The 13,661-nt window shown below is 49.9% G+C and overlaps 6 protein-coding genes across 6 annotated transcripts; 3 read left to right on the forward strand and 3 right to left on the reverse strand.

Moving 5' to 3' along the window:
• Positions 1 to 678: 678 nt before the first annotated feature.
• ctpA (Cu(2+)-transporting P-type ATPase CCC2) lies at positions 679 to 3,790 on the reverse strand. Its single transcript, XM_073711207.1, has one exon. The coding sequence runs from the start codon at positions 3,253 to 3,255 to the stop codon at positions 889 to 891; it is 2,367 nt and encodes a 788-aa protein (XP_073571392.1). The 5' UTR covers positions 3,256 to 3,790; the 3' UTR covers positions 679 to 888.
• Positions 3,766 to 4,621, forward strand: BJY04DRAFT_188379 (uncharacterized protein). Its single transcript, XM_073711208.1, has one exon. It carries the CDS (start codon positions 3,923 to 3,925, stop codon positions 4,496 to 4,498), a length of 576 nt encoding a protein of 191 aa, XP_073571393.1. The 5' UTR covers positions 3,766 to 3,922; the 3' UTR covers positions 4,499 to 4,621.
• A 1,149-nt stretch (positions 4,622 to 5,770) lies between these two features.
• BJY04DRAFT_55354 (uncharacterized protein) lies at positions 5,771 to 7,090 on the forward strand. Its single transcript, XM_073720631.1, has 2 exons — positions 5,771 to 5,871; positions 5,922 to 7,090. Exon 2 carries the CDS (start codon positions 5,941 to 5,943, stop codon positions 6,901 to 6,903), a length of 963 nt encoding a protein of 320 aa, XP_073571394.1. The 5' UTR covers positions 5,771 to 5,871; positions 5,922 to 5,940; the 3' UTR covers positions 6,904 to 7,090.
• A 99-nt stretch (positions 7,091 to 7,189) lies between these two features.
• Positions 7,190 to 9,382, reverse strand: rgsB (putative RGS domain protein (Rax1)). The gene is made up of 3 exons (XM_073711209.1): positions 8,654 to 9,382; positions 7,867 to 8,593; positions 7,190 to 7,816 (listed from the first exon to the last, which is right to left on the reverse strand). Exons 1-3 carry the CDS (start codon positions 8,806 to 8,808, stop codon positions 7,580 to 7,582), a joined length of 1,119 nt encoding a protein of 372 aa, XP_073571395.1. The 5' UTR covers positions 8,809 to 9,382; the 3' UTR covers positions 7,190 to 7,579.
• gcnE (histone acetyltransferase GCN5) lies at positions 9,383 to 11,476 on the reverse strand. Its single transcript, XM_073711210.1, has 8 exons — positions 11,320 to 11,476; positions 11,154 to 11,254; positions 11,038 to 11,094; positions 10,780 to 10,988; positions 10,611 to 10,725; positions 9,845 to 10,552; positions 9,653 to 9,780; positions 9,383 to 9,599 (listed from the first exon to the last, which is right to left on the reverse strand). The coding sequence occupies exons 1-7, from the start codon at positions 11,327 to 11,329 to the stop codon at positions 9,760 to 9,762; spliced, it is 1,221 nt and encodes a 406-aa protein (XP_073571396.1). The 5' UTR covers positions 11,330 to 11,476; the 3' UTR covers positions 9,383 to 9,599; positions 9,653 to 9,759.
• A 163-nt stretch (positions 11,477 to 11,639) lies between these two features.
• On the forward strand, positions 11,640 to 13,369 carry BJY04DRAFT_207394 (putative DNA repair protein Rad1; the record flags this gene model as incomplete). Its single annotated transcript, XM_073713852.1, has 5 exons — positions 11,640 to 11,742; positions 11,794 to 11,823; positions 11,886 to 11,940; positions 11,996 to 12,018; positions 12,216 to 13,369. The coding sequence occupies 5 exons, from the start codon at positions 11,640 to 11,642 to the stop codon at positions 13,367 to 13,369; spliced, it is 1,365 nt and encodes a 454-aa protein (XP_073571397.1).
• Between the last annotated feature and the right edge of the window lie 292 nt (positions 13,370 to 13,661).

Below are 13,661 nucleotides of genomic sequence, written 5' to 3' on the forward strand. Positions count from 1 at the left end.
TGCGGAGCCCACTTCAGTTCCTGATTATTCTTGCAGAGAAACCTACCTCTCCAGCGTTTCCAAGAGTTCCTCTTGTCAATTAATCCCCACCCTCAACGCGCCAGCGCACATATTACACCGGATCATCAGCCTCCAGGAAACGTTAGGTACTTCCCTAGTTCTTCTCGGTTATCTTAACTAGCTAGTCGCCTACCAGAAGCCCTGCGAAGTCTATGAACAACAGGACTAATCTTGCGATTCTCTCGACGATCTAGGGGGATATCATCAAAAGAAGAAGGTTCGTATGTCTCTTAGTATTCCGCCCTGTCACAGCATGTATGTTCCGCAGGGGTTCGGATGAATGGTTCTGGAAATTATTGGTTCTGTTTCCCTTGTCCAGAATTCCATTGAAAGTATAGGTTGGTCTGTCAAGGAGATGGTTTGTGATGTGCCTTATTCGAGATGCTGGCATCTAAACTTGAGGTTGGATGCTAGGCCTTTCCAGCTGATATTGTGGGCTTGGTGCGCCATATTCCGGTGTTAGGCAATGTTTAGAACGTAGTTGATTATTTGTCAACAGAGGCAAATTGACTGAGCTTTGCTGCGGCACGACCGCTGCAGCCTCACTGATTTGACAATCGCAAGATGTAGTTGTGAGAAGGAGTCCAAGTTGAATAGCCTCTAGTAATAAGTCTTCTGAAGAAGGCCCGATATATACTGGGAGCGACCAACCAGCGTGGACGGGGTACAATGTGGAGGCGATATAAAATATACCGGAGCTTCGTCTATAGTATTTTGGATATCGTTATAGGGTACATCATAAAACGGATATAGAGAGGTATCTTGCGGACAAATCATTACGAAATCAGGGTACAAAATTATGAGAACATCACAAAAACTGCCAAGAAACTATACAGCTGGTTCCACCGTCTGTAAAGGGACGTAGGTTGGCTCAAGGGTTGTCTGTGACCGTCGTCCAGTGAAGAAAGACCATGTGCGAGTAGCTGCGCCCTGGATCCATTGGCGAGTGGCGCTAGGCGGAGCAACAGAAAAGAGATTAGCCTCGAGCCAGTTCTTCTGTGAATTGCTGTCCGATCCAGTGCCGAGTTCCTTCTGGAGGAGGTCGGCGTCCATCCAGGAAGGCCGTTTCCAAAATTTCAGAAGAAGACTGCTTACGACAACGGATACGCTTGAAAGAGCCATTGCGGCGCCGGCCGCCATAGGGGGAAGCATGAAGCCGCCGAAGGGCAGGAAAAGACCCATGGCGAATGGGAGGCCTATAACGTTATATGCGCAAGCCCAGATGAGGTTGAGCTTGATGCGGTTGAACACTGAGCGGGAAAGGGCGAGACTCGTTGGCACAGATAAAAGATCATCAGGTCGCATGAGGACAATGTCAGCTGCCTCCATGGCAACGTCCGTACCAGAGGCGAGGGCGATGCCGACAGATGCAGTGGCCAGAGCGGGGGAATCGTTGATGCCATCTCCTACCATGGCAACGCGGTCACCAGTATCCTGAAGGGATGCAATGATGGCCTGCTTGTCGGATGGTGAAACAGAGGCGTGGACAGCTTCGAGTGGTATACCAACAGCCTGGGCGATTGATACAGCAGCGGCATGTGCGTCTCCAGTGATCATCGAAGTCGAGATACCCATCCGATGCAGGGCCGCAACTGCAGCCACTGCGGTAACCTTTACAGTATCCTGTAGTAGGATCGTGCCGGCAAACTGCCCGTCAATGGCCACGTGAATTTGAGTAATCCCAACCTGGGAGTTCTTGGATCCGGGCGCGTCAGGCTCCTGCACGGCATGTTCAGGAACGACGACGTCGTTTGAACTCAGAAAAGCCGCGTTTCCGATCAGTACACGGTACCGAGTGCGTTCGGCACTGGAAGCCGGTTCGACCAAGGCAGATATGCCCTTACCAACACAGGCATCAAAATCACCAAGGCTTCCGGGAAGTCCGCTCTCGCCTGCGTGGCCTGATCCATCCCTTGCTGCAGAGTAAATAGTCTTTCCGATAGGATGTTCGCTGTTCATCTCGGCAAGGCCAACGATCAACCACCAGAGTCGACGGCGCCAATCATTTGAAGTCCATTGGGGCTCGATCTTCGTCTCGGAAACACTCATTTTTCCTGTCGTCAAAGTACCGGTCTTGTCGAAGACAACGTGAGTAATCTTTGTCGCACTCTCAAGCACAGCGCCACCCTTGATCAATATACCCTGTGCCGCACCAACGCCAGTCCCGACCATCACTGCGGTTGGGGTGCTGAGGCCCAAGGCGCACGGACAAGCAAACACGATGACCGATATGCAAAGCTTCAAACAGACCATGACTTTGCCACCACCTTCTTCTGCGGCAAATATCTTTGGAGGGTTCGGCAACATGTGGCTTACGAACATCCAGCCAAAGAAAGTAATCAAGCCAAGGCTAATGATTGTAGGGACGAAATAGCCAGCAACAATGTCCGCCATCCGCTGGATCGACGCACGACTTGTTTGTGCATCCTGAACCAGCTTCACGATCTTGCTCAATTGAGTGTCCTTGCCGGTACGGATGACCTTCAAGTCAACTGCACTGGTGCCATTCACGGTTCCTGCGATGACCATACTGCCCTTCGTCTTGTGAATCGGCAAAGCCTCACCAGTGATCATACTCTCGTCAACATAGGTCTCGCCTCGAATAACGATCCCATCCGCAGAGACTTTGTCTCCTGGGTGGAGAACAATGATGTCTCCCACCTCGATGAGCTCGGTAGGAATCACTCTTTGACTAACTGTCGGACCTGCATCCGACGAGGTTGGTTTTTGTTCGTCCAGATCTACCTTGGCCCATTTCTCTGCCAGCTTCTCTGCTGCAATTGGGTCTTCATAAATAGTGGTCATCGATGGGGCAAGAGACATCAGTCGCGAAAGGGCGGCAGACGTCTGGCCTTTAGCTCTGTTCTCTAGCCACCTGCCGAGTGTGATGAATGTGATAAGCATGGTACTGGTGTCAAAAACGGTGTTCGGCCGGTTGTGAGGCTCCATAAGAATAGCCACAACCATAGTGAATACGCTGTAGAAAAAGGCTGCCGAAGTGCCGAGCATGACCAGAACGTCCATGGTTGGGGCGCGATGTTTCAATGATTTATAGCTTGAAACGTAGAAACGCTTTCCGATGCCAAACTGTACAGGTATCGTGAGCAGCAAGCAAGTGACATCTCCAAGGTAAAGGCCGGGGATCAGCCTGAATTTACCGAAATCAATCATAGGCAGATACATTGGAAGTATCATGTTGATCAGAAAGACGGGGACGGCGAAGGAAACTGAGACTAAAAACGCGCGTTTCCATTCCAGGACCTCTTTGGTCTTCGCAAGAGATTCTAATTGCGCGTTGTTATCACCAGAGTCGGTGAGCAGAGCATTATACCCTTCAGCTTCGATGGCAGCCACGATCGCACGCACCCCGATCACCGATGTGTCGTAGGTAATGGCTATCCGCGAGTTTCCAATAGTGATAGACGCCGAAGTAATACCAGGCTTTCGTAGGAGGATGTCCTCAAGGGCAGCAGCAGCGTTGCCGTCTCGCAAACCGTGGAGATCAAGTGTAATTCGACTGATGTTACCCTTCTGGGAGTGTGATGGAACCTCGGAAATGACTTTCGCATCAAAACCTGCGTCCTCGACCAAGGTGACAATCTTTTGCGAAGAGAGTGTATCCGGGTGGTGGGTGATGATTGCTCGCTCGGCTAGTAAACTAATGTTGAATTGGATCAGGCCTTCCACATGGTCGAAGGCAGCCTGTACACTCGACGTGCATGCACCACATGTCATTCCTTCGATTGCAATGGTGGTGACCATCGACTGCGGCGAGGTTTCCAGGGGTTCCTGAGATCCTCGAGGATCATTCTTGGTGGTTAAGGTTTCCAGCACCTTTGCCCCAAAGCCACGGTCCTCGATTATGACCGCGATTTGGCCCGCCGAAATGGTTGATAGGTCGTGCTCAACCACCGCACGCTCTGAAAGCAGCGAGACGCTAACAGAGCGCACGCCAGGCGTCTCTGTTAACCCTCCTTCAACTGCAGAGGTACAAGCCCCACATGTCATGCCTTCCACTGCCAATGTTGTAGTCGCGAAAGTAGTTTCATGCGCGCTAGAACCGCCTGCGGTTTGCGTCAGGATCGAGGAGCTGTCGGTAGAGAGTACAGCGGCATCGAAGCCACAGTCTTCGATCATCTCGGCGACTTTCTCGGCGGCGAGGATAGTAGGATCGTGGTGGACCACGGCCCTTCCCATCATTAAACTCACGGAGACCTCACCAGCGCCTTCAACGCCTTTAAAGGCGCCTTCGACAGCAGAGGTGCATGCGCCACATGTCATCCCATCCACACTCACAGTGGTAGTGGCCATTTGCGACGTCGATCGGTTCGGGGACGAGGCGTCGCCCGCAGCGGCTATCGTAGTGGGTACCGCCATCGTGTTAAACAGAGCGACGAAAACCAGGCAGAAGCCGGAAAAGACTATGGTCACCGCATAGAGGCGAACATCCGTTAAGATGAGAACTTTTTCGAGAGAAGAGAGAAGTGGGACGAGGACAGGCAGAGAGGAAAGAATGAATGGAATTACTCAGACGAGCGGAAGCAGCGGAGTCTGGCCTAGGTCAGCAGCTCTGCGCTACTTCAGTCGGGGATGTAACCCAGATTAAGTATCCCGTAGTGCCCGCAATTATGACAATAACGTTCAAACTTCAGCAAGGGAGCTTTGGATAAAGTATGGTTGACTACCGGGTGGATAGCGCTATTGAAAGATGATCCTTGCTCATAGAGAGCTAAGATTTGATCATACGTATCTCTTCCCATTCCACCCCAAGAGCGAAGAATGATGGAGAATTTCTGGAATCTGGGAGGGCGAGAGGCAGAGTGGCTTGGCGACATATTGGCGCCCTCTTCCTCATTTCCGTGCAGTTTTCATGCCACAAGACAATGGAAATCGGCCGATCGTTAGCAAGGGTCTGTCCTCTGCGCCAATAGCATCTTAGCATCCGCCTATTCATTTACTCAATGCTCAATAACGAGATACCGTGTCCCCGCCTACTCCGAATACGTAGCGTACCAGCTGAGGTGAGCTCATACCCTTGGTAGATAGGCTGCAAATAGCCTATCAACGAAATACACGCGGTCGTTTCTCTCATTTTTCAAGACTCAGGCTGTGAGATTGGCACGGACTGATGTCTACTTGAGGCGCTCACTAGGGATTCTTTATCTCCGAAACGTCGTCGGCAGCTGGTGGTTTCACCTAGAGTACGGATATACTCCTTGATACGCAACCAAGAGCGCTTCGGAAGACTTCATCTCCTCTTCACGGAGGGAGCCCTTTCAATTTTCGTCAACTTGATGGCACCTGCCACATGAACCCCTTTTTTCATGAACTATCGGTTCAGGGCTCGTAGATCCAACCTTAAGCAAAGCTCATTGTGAACGAGAATTGCGTGAGAGGTACCTCTCGTCGATCATCCAAGTCGCAATAGTTGAGTGGTAATAGCTACTACAGTGGCTGATTGTGCGCTGTGCTACAACGGTCTAGTACATAATAAGATAGTGTAGATCATGTTGCAAGTTGGATAGAAGCATTGTGCCATTGCGTGGACTTTGTGTGAAATCTTGGAAGTCGAAGATGTTGTTGTTGTTACACTTCATGGCGCTGATGGAGCCCCCACTCGATGGCTCGGAGCCTGAGGAGACTAGTTTGCAGCTTGCGCAAACACCGCTATCACTCCTGTCTCCCATCACTGCTCTGGATCTACATTGACCCCATATTCACCCATCAAGCAATCTCCCCGCACAGTCCTTAGGCCAGTACCTACATTGATATGACAGACAAAACGGGAGCTTTATTATAGACGCCCAACTAGTAAGCCACTCACGCATACGTTCTTTATCTCCAATACTAATCTCTACCAGAGACATACACAAACCGCAGATGGACCAGGTACACGGCAGGGCGATTGAAGCCCTTCAATCATTTATCTTACTTGCCGACTCAACCAGCGCCACCTCACCGCGATATGTTGCGAACATCATCACAAATGCAACAGCAAGCCCACACACCTTCGTCTTCGCAGAGCTCTTGGATCGACCCGCCATTCAAGCCCTCCGCTCTTCAGACACACCCGCCGAATTCCAAGGATATCTAACCCTCCTCGAGATTTTCTCCTGGGGCACATGGCAAGACTACCAAGAAACGCCGAACCTTCCTTCCCTTGACGAAGCACAAACCCGCAAGCTGCGCCTACTCACTCTGCTCTCACTCGCCTCTACGACTAAACCCCTCACCTACGATACTCTAATGACCTCTCTCTCCCTCTCAGCGCCCTCAGAACTAGAATCTCTCGTCACAACAGCTATTTATGCCTCCCTCATTACCGCTCGCCTCTCCCCCGCGACAACTCCGCCAACCGTAAACGTCACATCCGTCGCTCCCCTCCGCGACGTCAAACCCACTTCCCTTCCAACAATGATCTCCACCCTCACAGCCTGGGAATCCCGCTGCAGTTCCGTGGTCAGCGACATTGAAGCCGAGATCGCCAAAATCAGGGCTCACTCCGCACAGCGTCGTGACAAAGAACACAACCGGACGATCGTCATCGAAAAGACACTCGCCAAATGGACCTCTGAGTCTGGCGAATCAGGAGGCTCTTCCGGCGCCGGTGGTGGTCAAAAGGCAGGCTGGAAACAAAGGGGATTCGGCCTCCGGAACCGAGACTTTTTTGGCGGCGGGAGCAACAAGCGCGAATTTGATGACGATGGATACTTTGATGAGAGCTCGAATGACTTTGATCCGCATGGCTCGGGGATGGATATCGACGAAGGTGCGGGGTCTAGATTTGGGTTTCCTAGTGCGGGCGTGAGACATTCGAAACGCTTTCTAGGCAAGAAGCTATAATACTTTTCGAGAAATGTGAGTCCCCGGGAAAGCCAGATACCATTGCCTAAGGATATGCTAGTATCATGCAAGATGAGCACTGCCGCGCAAAATCTCTCGACTTTTTTATGCCTTTAGCTTCATTCCAACGTTCTTTCTGTAGTAAGTGCATGCATTCGGATTTTGAGACGAATCCAAAGCGATGCAACTTAGGGCTCTGAGGCAACCGTCAGGTTGAAAAGGGAAGTCGAGGCCTAAAACCCGTTTTCAATTCAAAGTGGACCAATTCATAGAAGGCAATTAAACCACGGCAATTACATTACATTCGTGTTACCAAATCAACTCAGTAGGACCAAAGGTATGACATATCCACAACACCAAGGCTTCAGCAAAAGTCATCTAACGTACAAGACCAGCAGCGAATGGGTATTATAGGAAGAATAATGAAGATGAAACAAAGAAGCTAGCAAGCAGGTTAAAATGGAAGAGATGGCGTTGGCTGATACAGATGCTGAAGGAAATGGATGCTTTAAGGAGGAGCGTGTTATTCTGATGCGAATACACGGATGCCTGAACAGAAGCGCGGTGAGTGTTGGTAGAGACACCATATCAGCTGCGTAGGTAGGCTACCTCAATTGCGTATGGTGAAGAGATCGAGAAGGAAATCGTATTACCCGTGAGGTGTGGTATTAATGAATTAAAGCATCGTACCAGGAACCAGAATGAATAAAATGCTCAGGGCAGCAGCAACGAGAGCAGCGATTAGGACCGTGGCAATGGATCGTTTGACTAGAAGTTTCCGAACGTATGGCTCGCGGATAGGAGACCAGTTCATAAAGGTGTACTCGCTGTACCCCAAAAACGCCATCACTGGGTCGATCTTATACTGGTAAGAGACGATGAAATATGAAGCGATTATGAAAGGTAGGATTATCTGTACGAAATTAGTATATCAAACCAATATACGAAAACGGGATAACATACCCAGCAACGGATGTTTCTAGGCTTATCACGCAAGACCACATAGAATGCACCCCAGAAGCCACCGCCGAAGCTCACGAGGGCCAACGTCAAGCGAGCCATGATCGATAATGGAACCAGATTACCCAGAGCTTTCGCCTGCAAAAATCCTGGAAAGGCATCGCGTTCCATTGCTTGGAATACATAATCTTTGGCCGGATCAAACACCTCGGGGTCGTCTCTACCATCGTCTTCCACTAGATTGATAATCCCCGAAACCATTTCTTCGGGCAAGACGATTTCTCGTTCAGCACCGGGAAGGAGATATGTGTAGAGTATCTTCTCTGCGCTGGAGCGAATATCCGCGCGCGCCACAGTATGACCAGGGGAACTCGACTCATTCTTAGTGAAACTCGGTCGCGAGGGCGGCTCGTTCGACATTGTTCGAGACGCAGCTTGCTGTGAGCCTAAGCTGCTTTGTGGCGAGTGCCGCGACGAGTGACCATCTGATCGGAGGAACGCAGATAGTCTCTGATCAGCATCCCTGTCATCCAGATCGCGCAGGCCATGACGAAGCCTTGAAGGACCAGCTTCAACAAGCGGGATATCATTCACATTCTCGAAGTTCTCCAAAGGTGTCGACGATCCCTTACTCTCGGCCTTTTCTAGGTCGGGTGTTGCTACAAGAACCGAGCGGCGGAGTTCTCTGACGTAGTGGCGGCACAGCGACATGTGCTGAGACACATCCAGCCTAAAAAGAAGCGATATCAACATCCATATACCAAGAAAGTCCCAGGTCCGCTAAGCATACCAAAAATCTAGATAATCGACAGAGCGCTGCTGGTCGCGCATGTAAATGTAGAAAGAAAAGAGATCAACCGGGGCCAGAGTCCGACGACTAAGAACCTCGAAGAGCGTTGGGAGGCGATTACGCTGCTCCAGCTCAATCATACCTGGCGAAGCCATTCTGGAATCGAGTATTGGGAAAGCAAGTGGTTGAGGGATTGTCGCGATATGGCGTTGTTCGAATTCTAAAACGAGGGGCCGAAAAGGGGAACGAATGTTGACTGTGTCGGACTAAATAAGGGAACGGAGTAGTGACGGTTCGGTCACCAGGCGTCTATTGAAGGCTTTGCCTGAAAGACTAGTGCGCGAAACGACAGTCGACTCTAAAGAATGACGAGATGTATTAGGCGTGAGGTTGTGGACATAAAGATCGCGAGGGCTAAGTGGTCGCCGACTGGGCGAGGAGCTCCCTAGAGAGGAAGTTGGAGGCAGGGAACCAACAGCCACCAAAACGCAGCCAGGTCAGGAAAAGTAAGCACAATCCATACAGAAGTGCATGGAGGGGATGGCTGCAGGAGAAGGAGGATGAGCCAAGCCAGCCAGCAACGAGGGCTCTGAGTTCTGTCTCCTTAGCAGAGAAAGGATAATAATGCGAAGTTGTTTCTTCTGCAATACGCGGCCCGCCTCAATAATTATCCGAAATGAAATGGGTCCACCACCAGCCAACAATAAGCCCAAAATAAAGAAAACAGAGGATCCTCAAGTTGAAACTTGAAACACATTCTGAGCGGATGATGTTACGTATGGAGTGGATATGCTTGAGGTTAATGCGGACCAGAGGCTGAGATTGCATCCTCGCCAGTGACTGGACAGGATCCATCCCTAGATAGGTCACATATCACATACCACCCTCCCGAGGCCCCCCCATATAATTGAATTGATTCTGTCCCTTGACCTGCAGGTGAATAGAGGTATGAAAGAAGCATGAAAAATTACACTCGCTTCACATGCTGACCGGGTATAGACTACACTCCTATAACAATTCAAAGCCCTACATAAACATAGAAATCGCCCTCCAAAAACTCCGCCTAAGCCAACACGCCCGCATCATTAGAGAAAAGCAGATGTCCGTCAGTGGCCATCAGCCAGGTGCTACGCAAGTATTAGCCATCAAGAACACCAAGGAACTATGTTCAAAGGGGCAAATTGTACTTACCGACCACTCAGGAATATTTCGAATCTGTTGCCACATAAACTTCTCCAGCTTGTTCGCACTCTTAGCATATGGTGTACTTTCATTGTTGTACCGTCGACAGTTGTCAAAGATCAACATGGCATCTTTAATGAAGTCTTGGGGTGTTGGGTACATGTCCTTCTCATGTTTTTCTTCCATGGTTGATAGGTCCATCGGCTCCTTGATGACTTCATAGTAGTCTGGTACTTCATCCCGGTTGACAGGCTGTGTAAACGGCCAGGCAGCGCTGTGGTTCTGCATATCATTGAGGAGATGAAGGAGTTGGTTGTAGTTCGGTCCGTGGCGTGGCTGGCGGGCGAGCTCATCCATATCGGGCGACCACCCTGACTCTTTAATGGCCGGGATGTTCAAGGGGTCAATCTTGATCGCCCCGTGCTTCCACTCCTTGGGCGGCGGATGTATGATATGTGACCGACTGAAGGCGCGAATTTTCGCATGCACTGCCTCTTTTTGCTTCAACAACATCCGTCCAATCTCAAGGTATCGTATTTTGGGGAGCATTGTGCATTGCATAATCGTTCCTCCTTCGTAATCCTTAATGTAACCCATCCATATTGACTTGTCTAATTGTATCTCTTTTGTGAATCCCTGTTTTTTGAAATATCCAATCGCATAGTTATCGGCATAAGTCAGGAAATGCATGATATCCGAGGTGGCTTTAACGTAGTCCTAGAAACAGCAAGATCAGCATCTAAAGAGCAGGGCAAATAAGATGAGACTACGGTACCTTCAGATGAGACATCAAGTGTGCGCCATATCCTTTCACTTGCTGATCAGAGGAGATAGCACAGAACACTATCTCGGCAAACCTGCGACTGTTGAACGGGCGATATGTGATTCCTCTGCGGCAACGTCAGCAACAAAGGCCAAGCACTAGATCATAGGTTTGAACAAACCCTACAACTTCTAGCGGATGTTTGACAATGGCTATCGACAAGTGCGATCTATCATAGACCAGTCGCGCTATATAATCTTTCGGCATCTTGGGAAGCTGTTTCTGGAAAATGCATTTCAACCCAGTGAGGACAACGAAACTATCACGAGAGCCATCATTGTTAACGACACGAAACTCTATTTCGCCTCGACGTTCTTCTAGTACTGCAGGCTATATCGGAATCAGCCTCGCTCATCAGTGGTCGGTGTTCGCGGCTCACCTTCTCGGGGAACGGAACAATCCGCAGCGGCGGCTTGTCCAGGGGATCATCTTCGGTCTGCACACAGAGTTGTTAGAATCGCAGGTTCACCACATATGGAAGCAAACTAGCCATACCTTTAATTCTTTCTCCGGGGAGTCTGTGCGCGCCTTTTTGCTCTGCTGTTGAGAATCTGGGGAAAGAGCCTCCTCCGAAGCTTTCCGCTTTGTGCTGAGATCTATACTCTATCAGAAATGGGCTTTTTTAACAAGCTCACGTAGAACAAGAAATTCCGCCACTTACTGTCGGTCATATGAGCAAACCAGAAGGAATGAGAAATAGATTGCTCAGCAAGAAGTTGTCGCGGACTGCTGTTCTTGCGCCGCGAGGTCGGCCAAGGATGACCGATCCGGGGAGGGGATTCGGTGGAATAAAGATCCGAGCCCGGTCGGGCCAGATCGACTTTACGCAGTACGCGGAGCTTCAAGAGCTGCCCGTGCCTGGATCACGGTTATCATGCCTGTCATCTTCACTTCCGCTCATTTAGTGTTCTAATTGCCTCTCCTTCAGCCTCTGTACCCCCGCTGCAATTTTGCTGGTCCGAGTTGCAGTTATCGTACCCAATGTCTCTTAACCAGGCCTGGGAGGCAGCTTCTGCAAGCCCTTTTACTCCGATCATCTCGAAAGACAGCCAATTTACCGTTGGCTTCACCCTGTTGCTACTGGGTAAGTCCCACCGAAGTCCCGCTACGTCGTCGGTTATTGATTCGCTTCTAGCTTTTATTCTCACTGGTCTTTTCGGGCTGAGTTCGTATCCTGCTTCTTCGCCAAGTCAACAAGACAGATCTCTAACTATTCTTCTTATATAGACCGGTCCTTCCTGAGCATTGCCTCGTTTGGTGCTCCGGCATCCCTCGCCTTTGGGTAAGACTCGCCACCTATCATCTCAATCGACGATCGCTGATGTGTTGATTTTCAGCTTCGGAGCTGTGTTTATGATTTGTGCCGTTGGAGTCTACGTTTAGAAGACCACCTCCTACTTCCTCCATGTATGGTCTCCGGATTCTTGGAAGAGAAGCCAAGCTGTATCACTAGAAGCACCGGGGGCCTCTCGTCCCGACCCATTTTACAATAAACTGCCGGTGTTTAATCTTTATTATCCTCTACCTCCCACCTACTCGCGACCATGTCGGAAACAGGGCCTATTCTCGTTGCTGTTTCCAGCAACGCCCACCAACTCTATACCCTACTCAATTGCATTAGCTTTGCACAAAATGCTACTGTACAGATTACTCCGGACGGAATTCGATTTTCTGTGGAAGAAGGACGCGTGGTACAAGGTCTAGCTTTTCTGGACAAAGCTCTCTTCACCACCTACACTTTTAATTCGCCTGCAAACTCAAGCAACGAGGACGAGGCTACATTGAATGACCTTGAATCGGACGGCTCAAACTATCCCTGCTTTGTTATATCCCTGTCGGCTTTGCTCGAAACACTCAAGATATTTGGTGTTGGCGAATCGTCAGCAACCACTGCCAGCAGAGCTGCCAGCGTTCAGCCTTCAACCGCATCTGCGTCGAGCGCATTTAACGCACCTGCTCTACTTCTCAACCGTTCTTGTACCTTTCACTACCCGAACCATGGTTCACCCCTCAGCATCACCCTGGCCGAGACTGGTGTCAAAACTATCTGCGAGTTGACGACCTACGAACCTGATGAAGGCAATCTAGACATTCCATTCCAACGCGATGGTATTGTTATGAAGATCATCATGCGCTCCGCTTGGCTCCACAATGCAATAACCGAGCTTGGAGCGACGGATCCAAACATACTCAAGATATCTGCATCCGCTAAGCAGGAGCCTTTCTTCACGCTCTCCGGCGCAGGTGGTCCATTCAGCGAATCCTCGGTCGAGTTCTCCATTGAACAGGGTGTCCAGAACAACGGAATGCAATCAGATACACATCGCAAGATCCTAACAAGTGACGGAACAGCCCGATCGCGAGCTACAAGAGCCAAACTCGCCCCGACTGTTACAGAGACCTTCCTCGTCAGCCCACCATCTTCGATGGGCTCTCGAATCAAGCAAGACTACCGGTTCACCTTTATCCAGAAAGCATCCCGAGCCATGGCTGTCGCCAACAAAGTAAGCATTCGTGGTGATCGGCAAGGCGTCATGAGTCTGCAATTCATGATTGAGTTTGACGCGCTAGGGTCCGGTGCTATAGGCAGTAGCATACGGTCCGCAAAAAACGCTCCCGGATCAACTGTGAGCTTTGTAGACTTTCGTTTTGTGCCGTTGATTGATGAGGATGAACTTGGGGGGCAGGAGATTCGTGATGACTTTGATTGACATAACATTTGAGATCGTGGCTCTTCCAGATATTCATCTGGTGTACTGTACTAGAATTGCATATACGTACATGACTGCTTCCATCAACCCTAGACCTCTTTGATTGAATCTGTACAACGACCAAATGCAATGTCAGAGCGGTACATATGTTCATGCAAATTCATTATAAGGTAGTATAGTACATATACGTTTATATGCTGCCCTAGATGGGAACAAGGAAACAAAAAGTGACACAGGGTCACGCGCAACCGACAATAATTTTCCAGTGAGCCTCAAATTCAGTATAGGTATG

This window comes from Aspergillus karnatakaensis, assembly GCF_047715665.1.
Source record: "Aspergillus karnatakaensis strain CBS 102800 unplaced genomic scaffold BJY04scaffold_23, whole genome shotgun sequence".
NCBI classification, from domain to species: domain Eukaryota; kingdom Fungi; phylum Ascomycota; class Eurotiomycetes; order Eurotiales; family Aspergillaceae; genus Aspergillus; species Aspergillus karnatakaensis.

Coding starts and splice junctions, on each gene's coding strand:
- BJY04DRAFT_55354 (XM_073720631.1), top strand. CDS start 5,941: ATGGACCAGGTACACGGCAGGGCGATTGAAGCCCTTCAATCATTTATC.
- ctpA (XM_073711207.1), bottom strand. CDS start 3,255: ATGATACTTCCAATGTATCTGCCTATGATTGATTTCGGTAAATTCAGG.
- BJY04DRAFT_188379 (XM_073711208.1), top strand. CDS start 3,923: ATGACCGCGATTTGGCCCGCCGAAATGGTTGATAGGTCGTGCTCAACC.
- gcnE (XM_073711210.1), bottom strand. Junction 10,726..10,779: donor CATCCGCTAGAAGTTGTAGG/GTTTGTTCAAAC, acceptor ACGTTGCCGCAG/AGGAATCACATATCGCCCGT. Junction 9,781..9,844: donor GAAATATTCCTGAGTGGTCG/GTAAGTACAATT, acceptor ATACTTGCGTAG/CACCTGGCTGATGGCCACTG.
- rgsB (XM_073711209.1), bottom strand. CDS start 8,808: ATGGCTTCGCCAGGTATGATTGAGCTGGAGCAGCGTAATCGCCTCCCA. Junction 8,594..8,653: donor GTCGATTATCTAGATTTTTG/GTATGCTTAGCG, acceptor GCTTCTTTTTAG/GCTGGATGTGTCTCAGCACA. Junction 7,817..7,866: donor CTAGAAACATCCGTTGCTGG/GTATGTTATCCC, acceptor AATTTCGTACAG/ATAATCCTACCTTTCATAAT.